Below are 12,663 nucleotides of genomic sequence, written 5' to 3'. Positions count from 1 at the left end.
ATGCATACACAAAATAGCCAAGCATCACACTATACACACTCTTTCTCCTTTTTTTCTTTCATCCTCTTTGCTAAGTCGCCCAATTTAAGCAATCGGACCATCAGTGACACAGCCAGTGCTGGCATCGCTAACCAGCTTGGCGTACTTGGACAGCGTTCCTTTGGTGTATCTGGGCACAGGAGGCTTCCACTCCTTCCTTCGCTTCTCCATCTCCGCCTCAGAAATCTCTAGGTCAATGATGCGCTTGTCAGCATCAATGGTGATCTCATCGCCATCCTTGACGAGGGCAATGGGGCCACCCTCCATGGCCTCGGGAACAATGTGTCCAATGATGAAGCCGTGAGAGCCGCCAGAGAAACGGCCGTCAGTCAACAGGGCAACGTCCTTGCCCAGTCCAGCACCCATGATGGCTGAAGAAGGCTTCAGCATCTCGGGCATACCAGGACCACCCTTGGGGCCATCGTAGCGGATAATGACGACGGTCTTCTCGCCCTTCTTGATCTCACCACGCTCCAGGCTGGTAATGAAATCAGACTCGGCATCGTAGCAACGAGCCTTGCCAACGAATCGCAGACCCTCCTTGCCAGTAATCTTGCCAACACAGCCGCCAGGAGCCAAAGAACCGCGCATAATCTGGATATGGCCGGTGGGCTTGATGGGGTTGCTGAAAGGTCGAATGATGTCCTGGTCGGCAGGGAAATCAGGAGCACTCTCAACGTTCTCCTTCATGGTCTTTCCGGTCACGGTAACGCCAGAGCCGTCAATGAGGCCCTCCTTGAGGAGATACTTGAGCAGGCCGGGGGTGCCACCAATCTTGTGCATATCAGCCATGACGTACTTGCCAGACGGCTTCAGATCAGCAAGGAAGGGGATGCGGTCAGAGACGGCCTGGAAGTCGTCAATAGTCAGCTTGACTCCGACGGAGTCAGCAATGGCAATCAAGTGAAGCACTGCGTTGGTGCTTCCACCAAGAATGGTGGTGACAATCATGGCGTTCTCAAAGGCCTGTCGGGTGAGGATGTCGCGTGGGCGGATGTCCTCCTTCAAAAGGTTCCGGATGGCAGCACCGACACTCTCGCATTCGGCCTTCTTTCTCGGGTCCTCGGCAGGGCTGCTGCTGCTGCCCGGGAGGGTCAGACCCATGGTTTCGATGGCCGTCGCCATGGTGTTGGCAGTGTACATGCCACCGCAGGCACCGCTTCCGGGACACGCGTGACGGATAATGTCGTATCGCTGATCTTCGGTGATTTCTCCGGAGATGTACTGGCCGTATGCTTGGAATGCCGAGACAATGTCAATGGACTCGCCAGCCTTTGTGCATCCGGGCTGAATGGTGCCACCGTAGACCATGATGCTAGGCCGGTTGACACGGCCCATGGCAATCACGACACCGGGCATGTTCTTGTCACAGCCGGGCAAGCTGACGTTGGCATCGTACCACTGTCCGTTCATGACAGTCTCGATACTGTCGGCAATGATTTCTCTGCTCTGCAGCGAGTATCGCATACCAGTGGTACCCATGGAGATACCATCACTGACACCAATGGTGTTGAATCTGTAGGGAACAAGACCAGCCTTGGCCACAGACTCCCTGACAAGCCCAGACAGATCCATCAGGTGCATGTTGCAAGGGTTTCCCTCGTACCAGACGGAGGAGATACCGACCTGCGCCTTGTTCAAGTCGGCGTCTGTAAGGCCGGTGGCGTAAAGCATAGCCTGGGATGCACCCTGGGACTTGGGCTGTGTGATGTTGGCGGAGACCTTGTTGAGCTTCTCGTCCGCATATCGGGCTGATGAAGTTGACAGCAGGCGACTGTGAGGATCATCAGGTCGTCAGCTTGATTCGCATTGAGTCAGTGGCATGCCTTTACTTACGCCTGATTTCTTGTGGAGAGAGTGCCGGCTCTTGACAGAGCGTTGAACGCCCTTGAAGGGGTCTTGAGCAGCAATCGCGAGAGCATCGTGACGATGGGCCGGTGGAAGGCTAGGTCCTATTATCGGAGTAAGAATTAGATCTCTGCTAGACGGATGAGCCACGTCGCATTCCGCACAGAGGCGAACAAGAAAAAGAAAGAAAAAGAAGCAATTGCACCAAGATGGCTCTGGTGAACTACAGGAAGCAATGGTTGATGTCTCTCCGAACCAACGCTGCAGAAAGGAAAGGAAAAAAAATATCTTGGACCGCAGATCGCGGATGCCTTGGCAACTTGGGCAGCTGGCCAAAGCCCACACTGACGTACGTACCTGTCAATCAATCAATCAATCCAGCAACTTCGCGCCAATCTCCAAGCTTCAGTGCTGTGAAAAGTCGAAGTAAGTCCAAGTGCTGCCCGATGACTCTTCAGCAATCGATATCGCAGATAGTCGGACCGCAATGGCTGACGTGATTCTCTGGGGTTTGTCCCTGTGATCTTCCCTGTGATCCCGCGAGCTGCTGCAGAGGAAGCTCCCACTAAGAGATTTGATCGCAATTGGGAAAAATTGTTGCCCCGCACTGCCGCTGAAAGCTGCGAGAGAGCAGCTAATTGGAGGCGCCTGATTGGCTGGAGCGGGCTTATAGCGACTGGAGCCCCTGCTAGAAGCAAGATGTCCAGATTCCTTGCATGGCTGCAGCTTGTCTGACATGAGATGAGAATCGACTTTAGTCATACCAGTCCTGTTGGATGTTGTACGTATGTAGCAGATGCTAAACTGCATTGAACGGTGAGTCTTAGCAGTAATATTCAACTATTGCATTACTATTGCATTTCATGAAGCAGGATTTCGAATCCAGGAGATACAAGTTCCTCGGACACCGAATGAAGCTGTCCCACTTGAACCAAAGCTGCCAGTGGAGATGCTCAACTTGCGACGAGCCGATATCGGCAACACACGATATTCTGTGAAAAGAGCCTGTACCGATGCAGCAGAGTGTTGCTATTGCAGATAATAATTTGTCTCAGACTTTATGAGCGTCTAATGGAGAGATGGCTTCCATTTCTGCTTTGGATTGGTGGGCCAATGCATAATTATCCATTGCTTAGTACCTATCTTACAATGAGTGCCGGATCACCTATCGGAATCTCCATATATACCGACTGCAGCCCAGACAACATCGTCGATATTTCAACAGCCTGACACTCTTTGGCTTATTCGGACTACAAGGCACAAGTAGGCTTGCATTTCTCCGGATCCATCACTGCTGCACTCACATCCTTTGCCAGCAATTAGCACACACAAAAAAAGACATGGCTGGGCCCGTGTGATTAGTACTTTCTCTCCTCCTCCTCTTCCTTCTTTGGCTGGGTATCCTTCTCCTTTCTCGTTGTGAATACCTCGTCAATGACTCCCAGCTCCAGTGCTTCGTTCACACTTAGGTATTTGTCTCTCTCCATCAGATCGTTAATCTCCTCCAGGCTATACTTGTCAAATCCCTTCGCCTTATTCAAGTGGTATTGCATAATCTGGTTAGACTGCTCTCGTATCCTTTGTATCTGGTTCGCGTAGATTAAAATGTCCGATGCTTGCCCTCGAGTGCCGCCCAATGGCTGGTGGATCATGATAGAGCTATGTGGAAGGGCGCAGCGCTTGCCCGCCTCGCCGCCAGCTAGTAGGATAGCTGCCATGGACGCGGCACCTCCGATACATACGGTCGCGACAGGAGATTTGATATAAGTCATCGTATCGTATATCGCCATGCCTAATACTGTTATAAATCATTGTAGCCGTGTCGCGGACAAGGGTGGGAGCGCACCTGATGTGACGGAGCCTCCCGGTGAGTTGATATACATCGTGATAGGTTTATCGGGGGCGTCTGATTCCAACCAAAGAAGCTGTGCTACTATTGAAGCTGAAATGTAGTCGTCGATTTCGCCGTTTAAACATATTATTCGTTGCTGGGTTGGTCAGAAGCTGCAAGTACAATACTCGTGAATGCTGGCGTAGGCTTACTTGTAGGAGCTTCGAAAAGATGTCCCCTTGAACCTGTAAGTACATCGATCACCTAATCAGCGGTCCAGAAGTGAGCGTACATGTTTTTCTGCCAGTTGCCTGTTCCCTTTTTAGCCCATGTTCACGGCAACAGCGCTGATGCCGCCGCTTACTGAAGTCTCTTCGATATACGGCATAGGGATGTTCATTGATGGGGAGGTGCTAGCGGGGCTAGCGGTGCTAGAGAAGCCAAACGATCTTGCATGGCGAATGGGGAGTGCCCTTAGGCTTGGTAGTAATCGTGATCGTAACATTTCGGAAGAGGATTGATGCGCAACAGAGAGAAGCTGATGAGTGGTGAAGGGATCAGCTCCAAAGGTCCAAAGTATGTCATGATGCTATAGCTTGTTCCCCACATTAGGTATCTTATCTCAGCCGAGCTTATCGTTATCGCGCGTCACTCAAAAAATAATCGCATGCACAAGCTGCACTACACACGAGCGACATGATTCTTTGGAATTCAGTCGACAGGCGATGAAACGATGCACGGTGCTCCGCCCAAGTAGCCTTGGGACACTGGGGCCTCGCCAGGCTCAACGATGGCACTCCTACGATAAAGTCTCCTTGACGAAAGAGGCGCTGCTACGGAAAGTCGAAGCTGGCCTTGGACACGACACGGACGGCGAGTCATTAAAGGTTGATCCCGAGGCCAAGATCATCTCGACGGCGGCTGGAGATCTTCCAATCTCGCCGATATTTGATCCAGCATGGATGCAGGCTAGGAGGAGGACTGAAAAGGCTGCTCCTGGTCCGCCACTTGGCAGGTTTCGACGGAAGCTCGCAAACAATCCATTTGGTATGGCAAGTCTGTTCCCACGATGAGAGGAGGAAGAAGCTAATAGACAGTAGCACAAGCTCTCGCTACACCAATACGAAGATGCCCAAGCAGCAACACGAGCTTACCACGCTACTTCCTACAGGACTTTGAGCTTATAAAGCACCCGACGACTGGCACGCCCTGGTGGGCTCCCGGCCCGTTATCTTTCGAGCATGTCCAGCCCACAAAGAGATTAGACGAAGCACAAGCCAGCATCAGCACACATGATGGAGAGGCCTCGGCGGCGGAGCCCATGTCGATTCCTGCTGCAGGTCGAAACGATAATGCAGAAGCCCCGGAGGAGCATGTCCGCCGACTGCGGAGAGCACCCATAACGAGTTACATGCTGAATCGCAAGCTGCTGGTTGACATGGTTGGTGGGCCAAACAAGAAATACCTCGCAATGCTACTGGCGGCCCGAAGCGGCATGGCTATCGCCCCGGACAGTAAGACTGCTGTCTGGAGGGAAGATATGGGCGATGTGCTCCTGCAGATGATGCGTCAACAGGCAACTGATGCGCTAGCTACTCGTAGCAATCGGTTACACGAACCCAAACACAAATTCATCGAACCCTGTGCGAATTGGAAGGATGTCAAAGGCGTCAGATTGCGGGGCTGTGTTCTCTGGCTGCCTGCGAAGAAAGATGCAGCAGATCAGTATGCAACACTGGATATCGGGGAAGCTCAATACGGAAGGAAGATGGTTGTGCATAATCTACATTGGCTGCTCGGCGAGGGGGAGGTGCAGCGGCTGAGAGACTCGGCTCAATTGTTTCGAGATGGAGAAATATTCGTGCTGAAGCAATGGCCAAGTATGAGCGTGATGAAGCTGCATCTCTTACTGTGGAGGCTACAGGGCTATCTGGCGGCACCAGATGCAGGCAGCTCTCCACGACGGCAGTGAGATGACATGGGCGATGCCAGGCATGTTATCAGCACGGCAGCTGGGCGCAACCTGGACCTTGTGTATCTGTATGGGTCTGTTACGAGGATGAGTCGCATCGAAGCATGGGATATCAATCGCCACGTGAGAGAGAGAGGATCAGGCAGGACTCTGGGATGAAGAAGATGCCCCTCCACGTGTGTGACACGAGCAACGGATAGGGCAGTACCTGCAAGTCCATGTTACGACGGTATGTACGTGACTGCTGCTTCCACTTTACATACGGAGACTAGACTGCTCGATGGAATATTCCTTGCACGCATGCGACGGCGATTTTGGACGCCCATGCGAATGAATCATAGTCGAAAGCAGCAATCCCGAACCAAACTGACCACTCAGAGCGCGGCCTGGGCCCCGGAGACGCCGGCCCTGGACACTAGCTTACCTCGGAAGGATGGAGACTTTGGCTCCCCTGCAACTATTCTTGATCCATCCTAGCTTGCCTAGCTTCCAGAGGTCAGCGTCGTACAGGAACACGGGCGAGATAAGCAAGATGTGCGATTACAGTGATCATCCGTACTCCATGACGGAATGTGTCTGTCTCAGCCCTTCCAATTTCTTTGGCCCGGAGTCGCGGAGTGCGCTTTGGCGAACCGCCGCCTTGTGTAATCTACCAAGGTAAAGAGAACCTTGGAAATCAAACTGGAATTCAAAAGCGGGTGTGAAATCGCGGCGGAGATCATGGGGCCCACATGGCCGAAGGCTCAGTTTTTTTTTGTTGGGTGAATCGCATACCAGTGGCAATACCTTGTTTGTGCGTACAGAGATGCAGAGATGCAGAGATGCAGAAAGAGACGGGACACACATATGCAGGAGATGAGTTGTCAATCGCGCAATCTTGGTTGGTGCCAGAGTCTGGGGCATGTGTGAGTGTGTGTGAGTCCGGAGGATTATAGTTGCGAGGACCAATTGTTCCCCCAGGATTCAGCCATTCTTCTGGGACTTTCTTTGAGTTCGGACTCCGAAGACGACACACGATTCCATCTGCACGATGCATCTCGAGGGGACATTTGTGCTTAGATTCGCACAAGGGTCTCAGAAGCTCGATTGAATTGACACAAGGCGGCTCACATGGCACAATCGAGAGAATCCCTACCATGCCAGGCAGTTGAAGCATAGCCATTGCGTCCCGTCAGCCAGATCCCTGGATGCTCGGCAATGAGTAGTATTTGCTCCGCATTACTGCTTGTCAGATCAGAGATGCGCAAAAGGCCTCTTCAAGCCAGCCACGAGCTTAAAAAGGCCCTCGAGAAACGCCAGCTTTCCGTTTGCATTCCCTTCTTCTATATACTCCGTACTTAGGCTCGTTCTTGTTCTCCTCTCATACTATCATCTGGCATCCTTGATCCCCCGCAAATAGAACAAGAACCACTGCTGCTACTCGCATTTACATTGGTCAGGGTGACGTCTCGGAGTTCTTCGGTGGACCCAACAAAAATCCTATCGAGGCTCGTCTATTGACTTCGTCTAGACCGGCTCCCTTGGCCCGTTAAATTCGCCGGCTTACGGGGGGCCGTTTCATTTTTCACTTGTCTTGTGTGATTAAAAATCGCCGAATGAGAGATATTTTTTTTCTATTCATTCGGCTTCGGGTGATTTTATCTGCCTTAAAGCTGCTATTTTCTCTTCCACCGCAAACAGGTCAGGTGTTTGTTTGGTTACGGAGAGCTTTTGTGAAGCAGCACAGCAAAACCGTTGAGATTTTAGCCTCGCCTGCACAACTGCGGCTTCACCCCAACAACGCCCAGCTTGAGATCCACTGATAAGCGAGGCTAATTGCTGGACCCTGGGGAACCGGAACTTGGGCCGTTTGCAGTCACTCGAGCTTGTTTATTGTGATTTTGACTTTTCCATTACTATTTCTGTCTCTGCTGTCCTCTCTGGCACCTCTTCCTTTAACCTTTAATCTGTCGCCGATCTCTCAGCTATTGTCACTGTCATTGTCCTTCTTGGCGCGTCTCAACAAAACGACTAGCTCAGCTCAGGCTTATCGATAGCCATCCACCAACAATGCGCGGTCCCAACCCAGAGCTGATCCAGCCGGAAGACTGGGCTCGGCCAGATCAGCCCTCATACAACACGCCCGTCTTCCTCATCCACGATGGCGGCGGCACCACCTTTGCCTATCACTGCCTGGAGATTCTCGGCCGCTACGTCTATGGCGTCCACAACCCCTACTTTTACACCGGCGAGGTCTTTGAGGGCGGCATCCCCGAGATGGGCCGCACCTATGCAAACTGGATCCGACAGACCGTGCAGGAAGACGAGTTTCCCGCCAGGCGAAGGAATCACGAGGGCACAATCAGCATCATGCTCGGTGGCTGGAGCTTGGGTGGCCTGCTGAGCATGGAGGTTGCGCGACAGCTGGCAGACGACGACGTCGTGCGAGTGTCGGGCATCCTCATGATCGACAGCATCTACCCGGGCAAGTCCAGGTCTACAGGCTACGTCCCTCTCGTGCCCACATCCGGACCTCCGGTCAAGCGGTTTCCCGACGTCGAAATGCCCAAAATCAAGATTCGTGGCCTCAAGGTCGACGACGAGTCCTCCAGCGAAGAAGACACGTCGTCGGACGAAGCTTCGACAGACCGAGAGGGCCTGACGCAGAACCAGATCCACTCCAGGCGATGCATGGCGGAGGCTGTGCGCATGGTCCGACAATGGCGTCTTCCCGAGTGGTCTGGAAGACTCTACAACCGACGGCCACGGGTGGTGTTGCTGCGCGCAAAGGAATACGTGCCGACAAAGGATGGTCGCATGGTTGGGCTGGACTTGAACCGAGAGGACGAGTTGCTCGGCTGGGGCGATTACGACGACGAGATGTTTTGCGACGTGTTTGATGTGGACGGTCACCACTTTGACATGTTTGCGTTTGAGAGGATAGATGCTATGACGAGGACCATCAAGAAGGGCCTTGATAGGCTAGAGGAGTGTTCGCAGATGATGACGTTTGGAGATGGCTGGTAGAGAGAGAGAAGCGAGAGCAGAGCATGCATGGTTTCTAGGCGTTGGCATATTTTTTTTCCCTTTTCAAGCATTGGAGCATTGGTTTGGTTGTTATACCTGTTTAAGTCGGAATGCATTTAGCCGGAGTTTGGTTTGCACTATTGTTATTCTTTTTTCTCTCTGACCATGGCTTTGTTCAGAGGGTGGTTGCGGTTACGGCCGTGTGGATTGGTTATTACTTGATATCCCTTGCTATATATCAGAAGCATCAGATTCATCCAACTTGTTCCTTTCCTTGCACCGTGCCCTTTGAGTAAGAATGTCTAGTCAGTCTATCGCATAATGGAGGAGGCTTCTCCAAGCAGCTCCTCGGTTGGACTGATGCGTAACTATATAGTATCTATTCTCCTGCTGTACGTAAAACGGGCAGAGTAACATCCATCTACATGAAGCATCTCCTAATCGACCACTTTGAAATACTCCTTCAACCAAAGCGACCTGGGTATTATATCAAGGCCATCTAGGTAAAACAAAAACGCACAAACAACATCATATCGTCTCCAGGTTAGGATCTCTCTCCAAAAGCGCCTTTACGGCCGCCATGCCCTTATTCGGCGCCGCAAAGTCGACCCAATATCCTCCTTCGGCCTTTGACATGATAAAAGCACTCACTAAACACACAAATCAAGTCAGAAAAGAAAATAGAACCATTTAAATCAAAGAGATGAACCACTTACGCCGATTAGGATGGTTCCGTTCCGACGAATGTCCCAAAATAATAGGCGCTGAATCACCTCCATCCATCGTCTTCGCATCATCGCTGTCTTTCCTTTCAGCAACCGCGCTGTCTTTCCTTTCAGCAACTTCTTCCCCTGTCTTATTTGCGCTGGCCGCGGAAAACTCGATGCCATGCCACGCGTTACACCAGTTCGTCGGTCCGTAGCTGAATTCCCACGGCTCGCAGATGTGCATCGGGATGTTCCTCAAGCGGAGCTCTCGTGTCACTGCTAGACCGCGTTCCATATTGTCTGGCTTGAGGGTGTCGAGCACGGCGAGGCGTTGCCCGTAGGCGATTTCGGAGGTTGGGGGCTTGGAACGGCTGATTGCTGTGTGGGAGACGGCGAAGATGAGGGCGTTGTGGAGGTAGGGAGTGTTTTTGGGGAGGAGGGGATGGTAGCCGCGGACTGGAGAAATTTGATGTTAGTTGGGCGGTGATGGGGAGGAGGTTTATGTTATATATGTGTTTTAGACTCACGGTTTACTGGACCGGTGACGACTTGCTTCTTGGGCCTTTTACGGTGCATGTTGGCGAACTAGATATTAAAGGACGGCATTAGCATCCAGATGTTTCATCACAAGACTGGGCATCACATACCTTGGCTACAATCCCGACAAGTACATCTCCATTTGTAATATTTGCTGCGTCAGAGCCATGTTTTGCCTTTAACTCTTTCCTCCATTTGTCCCGTAGTCCATTGACTATACCCACAGGTATGAAAATAGTGCATCTCGTCTCCTTTGGGCGAGCAACGAGCTCGGGGACAATTCCTATCAGTACTTCCGCTCGTTCTCTCTTGGTCCTCAACCGATAGTGGTATTTTTTGTGAAGCTCTTTGAAAGTAATGTCCTTGTCGCCGTCGAGGCCGTCCTCTGGCAATTCGATAAAAGGTTGGGGTTCTTTGCCTTTCATAACATCTATCCAGGAAGTGATGAGGCTGCCAAAGCCCATCTGGTCGCTTACACAGTGTAGTAAATTGAGAGAAATAATCGTGGCATCTTTGTAATATGTGAGATGGACGAGCAAGAGCGGCGTGTCTGGCTTGTCTTGGTCGCGTCTGACGGGCCAGTCGGATGGTATCCAACGCCGTTCCATAACAGTCACATCTTGTAAGATGGTGATGCCTCTTTGTGGATTATGTTCTGGCACAAGATTGGCTTCTTCGAGCGTTGAAGCAACATTGCTGGTGGACCAGCCGAATATTTCGTGATTATCAGGGAAGGGAGTGATTAGATGATATTGAAGTAAGCCATCGACTCCGCTGGGCTTGATTCGTGCTCCAAGGATAGGTATATGGTTCCTAATTAGCTTATCCAGAGACACCCTCATGAGCTCTCCATCGAGAATATCGCGGACAACGATGAAGACCAACGTGCGAATGTTGTCAATGGGCCGCCATTGGTCTTTCGCCGAAAGAGGAATGATCTTTTCGCTGAAGGATTTCGCCTTGACGTTCATGATGTCGCTGTTTCGGATATAAGTCACAAGAGCAATCCTGTTAAAGATGAGTGAAACAATGTGTCAATCGATTGTGCTCTATTGCATTCCTATCGTCTAACTATATATGAGGACTTCCCCTTGGATGTCATCAGCTGATAGCTTGAGGAAAGCTTTGAACTTAATTTCATTCACCCGTGATTAGCGCTTAGGGGGGGCTTGACACTCATCGCACACGAGAGACTGAAGTTTGCGTCTTGAGATTCTGCCGAGAGCAGGATAGTATATGACCAAGCATTGAACCAACAAAGGCAAGCTTGTTATAGCTGTTGGTTCTTGATGCATCTATAAATAAGATTCTGCTCTCACCATTGGCACCCCGCATGGCGAATTGGGGAAAACGCATTCCATCGCTCACTCATAAGCAAGTTCTTGTTGAAGGATTCACAATAGCTCGCTGTTGGCATGTTATCACTGCGCGCCACGGTGTCAAGCTCTCTTAGCGTTCTGTAAGCATTAACGCCTAGTCTGTTTTCCAATTAAACAAGACAAGAATGAGCAAAATGATTCGTATCGGGTCGTTCGTGAATTGCCGAACTAACTACAACACGGGCTGGCCATACATAAGATTGGAAAATACGAGTAAAGCAGAAACGGTTGAGCTAGTTTCGTCGAAAGTTGCTGTCTTTAGTCTACCCCTGAATAAATGGTAACCAATCCGAATTATTGGGCTGACAGTTACTGGGGTATGAAAGAGATAGGGTCAACGTCTTTAACCGCACTGCCGATTGTCAGATTTGATTACCGACAATACCTGTAAATTCTGGTATGAAAGCCTGAATATCGGAGAAGCGTCATTACCAAGGACTGAATATGAATAGGTGACAAGGGGTAACGAAATATATAGAGATTTAATATATTATTATTATGCCCTGTTTCTATATACCGCTTTCATGAAATGAGAGGAGTTGCACCAAGTAAATGCTTCACCTCCTCATGTCCATTTCGGGTAGCCAATGATAATGGTGTCCGTCCAGATACATCTGTTATATCAGTCTTCACACCCTTATGTGTAAGAAGTAGCTTCACCACAGCCTGATGCCCATGCCTAGCTGCCCAGAATAGTGGTGTCCATCCATCCTCGTCCCTCGAATTAACGTCAACCTCATTGCGGGAAAGCAATAATTCCATCACGTCCCGGTGCCCTTGTTCAGCTGCTCGAGACAAAGGTGTTCGTCTAGAAGTATCTCTGGAGTCGACTTCAATCTTCTTATAAGCAAGCAATAGCTTTACTACATCATGGTGCCCTTGATCAGCCGCCCAGGATAAAGGTGTCCACCCTTTCGTGTCTCTTGAATTGATTTCGACGTCTTTGCGATCAAGCAGCAGCTTTACCACGGCTTCATGTCCTTGCTCAGCGGCTCGGGATAGTGGCGTTTGGCCATAATCATCTCTTGAATCGGCTTCGACGCCTTTGCGGCCAATTAAGCGCTTCTTGGCGCCTTTGTAATACCGTACAAACTTCGATAGCAACAGCTTTCGTTTATTTTTCTTTTCTGACGTTACTTGAACGCCATTCTTGTGATCGAGAAGTAGCCTGACTACGTTTTGTTGCCCATGCCACGCTGCCCATGACAACGGCGTCCTGCCGTCAAAGTCCTTTGAGTCTGGCTCGACATCGTGGCGTTCAAGTAGCAATTCCACTATGCTATCATGCCCTTGCCGAGCTGCCCATGATAAAGGCGTCCGGTTGTATTGGTCTTTTGAGTCTGC

The 12,663-nt window shown here is 50.8% G+C and overlaps 5 protein-coding genes across 5 annotated transcripts; 1 reads left to right on the top strand and 4 right to left on the bottom strand.

Annotated features, from left to right (window-relative positions):
- Positions 1-84: 84 nt before the first annotated feature.
- On the bottom strand, positions 85-1,961 carry M431DRAFT_93128 (hypothetical protein; the record flags this gene model as incomplete). Its single annotated transcript, XM_024924442.1, has 2 exons — positions 85-1,813; positions 1,876-1,961. The coding sequence occupies 2 exons, from the start codon at positions 1,959-1,961 to the stop codon at positions 85-87; spliced, it is 1,815 nt and encodes a 604-aa protein (XP_024770941.1).
- An 894-nt stretch (positions 1,962-2,855) lies between these two features.
- M431DRAFT_511362 (hypothetical protein) lies at positions 2,856-4,277 on the bottom strand. Its single transcript, XM_024919641.1, has 5 exons — positions 4,083-4,277; positions 4,011-4,029; positions 3,931-3,956; positions 3,734-3,875; positions 2,856-3,679 (listed from the first exon to the last, which is right to left on the bottom strand). The coding sequence occupies exons 1-5, from the start codon at positions 4,221-4,223 to the stop codon at positions 3,246-3,248; spliced, it is 762 nt and encodes a 253-aa protein (XP_024770940.1). The 5' UTR covers positions 4,224-4,277; the 3' UTR covers positions 2,856-3,245.
- A 166-nt stretch (positions 4,278-4,443) lies between these two features.
- On the top strand, positions 4,444-8,696 carry M431DRAFT_498511 (hypothetical protein; the record flags this gene model as incomplete). Its single annotated transcript, XM_024917703.1, has 4 exons — positions 4,444-4,765; positions 4,819-5,686; positions 7,727-8,158; positions 8,282-8,696. 4 exons carry the CDS (start codon positions 4,444-4,446, stop codon positions 8,694-8,696), a joined length of 2,037 nt encoding a protein of 678 aa, XP_024770939.1.
- Positions 8,697-9,224: 528 nt separating this feature from the next.
- M431DRAFT_485125 (hypothetical protein) lies at positions 9,225-10,911 on the bottom strand (the record flags this gene model as incomplete). The annotated part of the gene is made up of 4 exons (XM_024916256.1): positions 9,225-9,346; positions 9,413-9,859; positions 9,931-9,988; positions 10,051-10,911. The coding sequence occupies 4 exons, from the start codon at positions 10,909-10,911 to the stop codon at positions 9,225-9,227; spliced, it is 1,488 nt and encodes a 495-aa protein (XP_024770938.1).
- A 1,038-nt stretch (positions 10,912-11,949) lies between these two features.
- Positions 11,950-12,285, bottom strand: M431DRAFT_47874 (hypothetical protein; the record flags this gene model as incomplete). Its single annotated transcript, XM_024915703.1, has 1 exon — positions 11,950-12,285. A coding segment is annotated over one exon (336 nt), but the record flags the coding sequence as incomplete, so codon positions are not given.
- Positions 12,286-12,663: the final 378 nt, after the last annotated feature.

Source organism: Trichoderma harzianum (assembly GCF_003025095.1).
Source record: "Trichoderma harzianum CBS 226.95 unplaced genomic scaffold M431scaffold_12, whole genome shotgun sequence".
Taxonomy (NCBI): Eukaryota; Fungi; Ascomycota; class Sordariomycetes; order Hypocreales; family Hypocreaceae; genus Trichoderma; species Trichoderma harzianum.
Note: the sequence above shows the minus strand (reverse complement) of the source record. Positions and strands in the feature narration are given on the sequence as shown.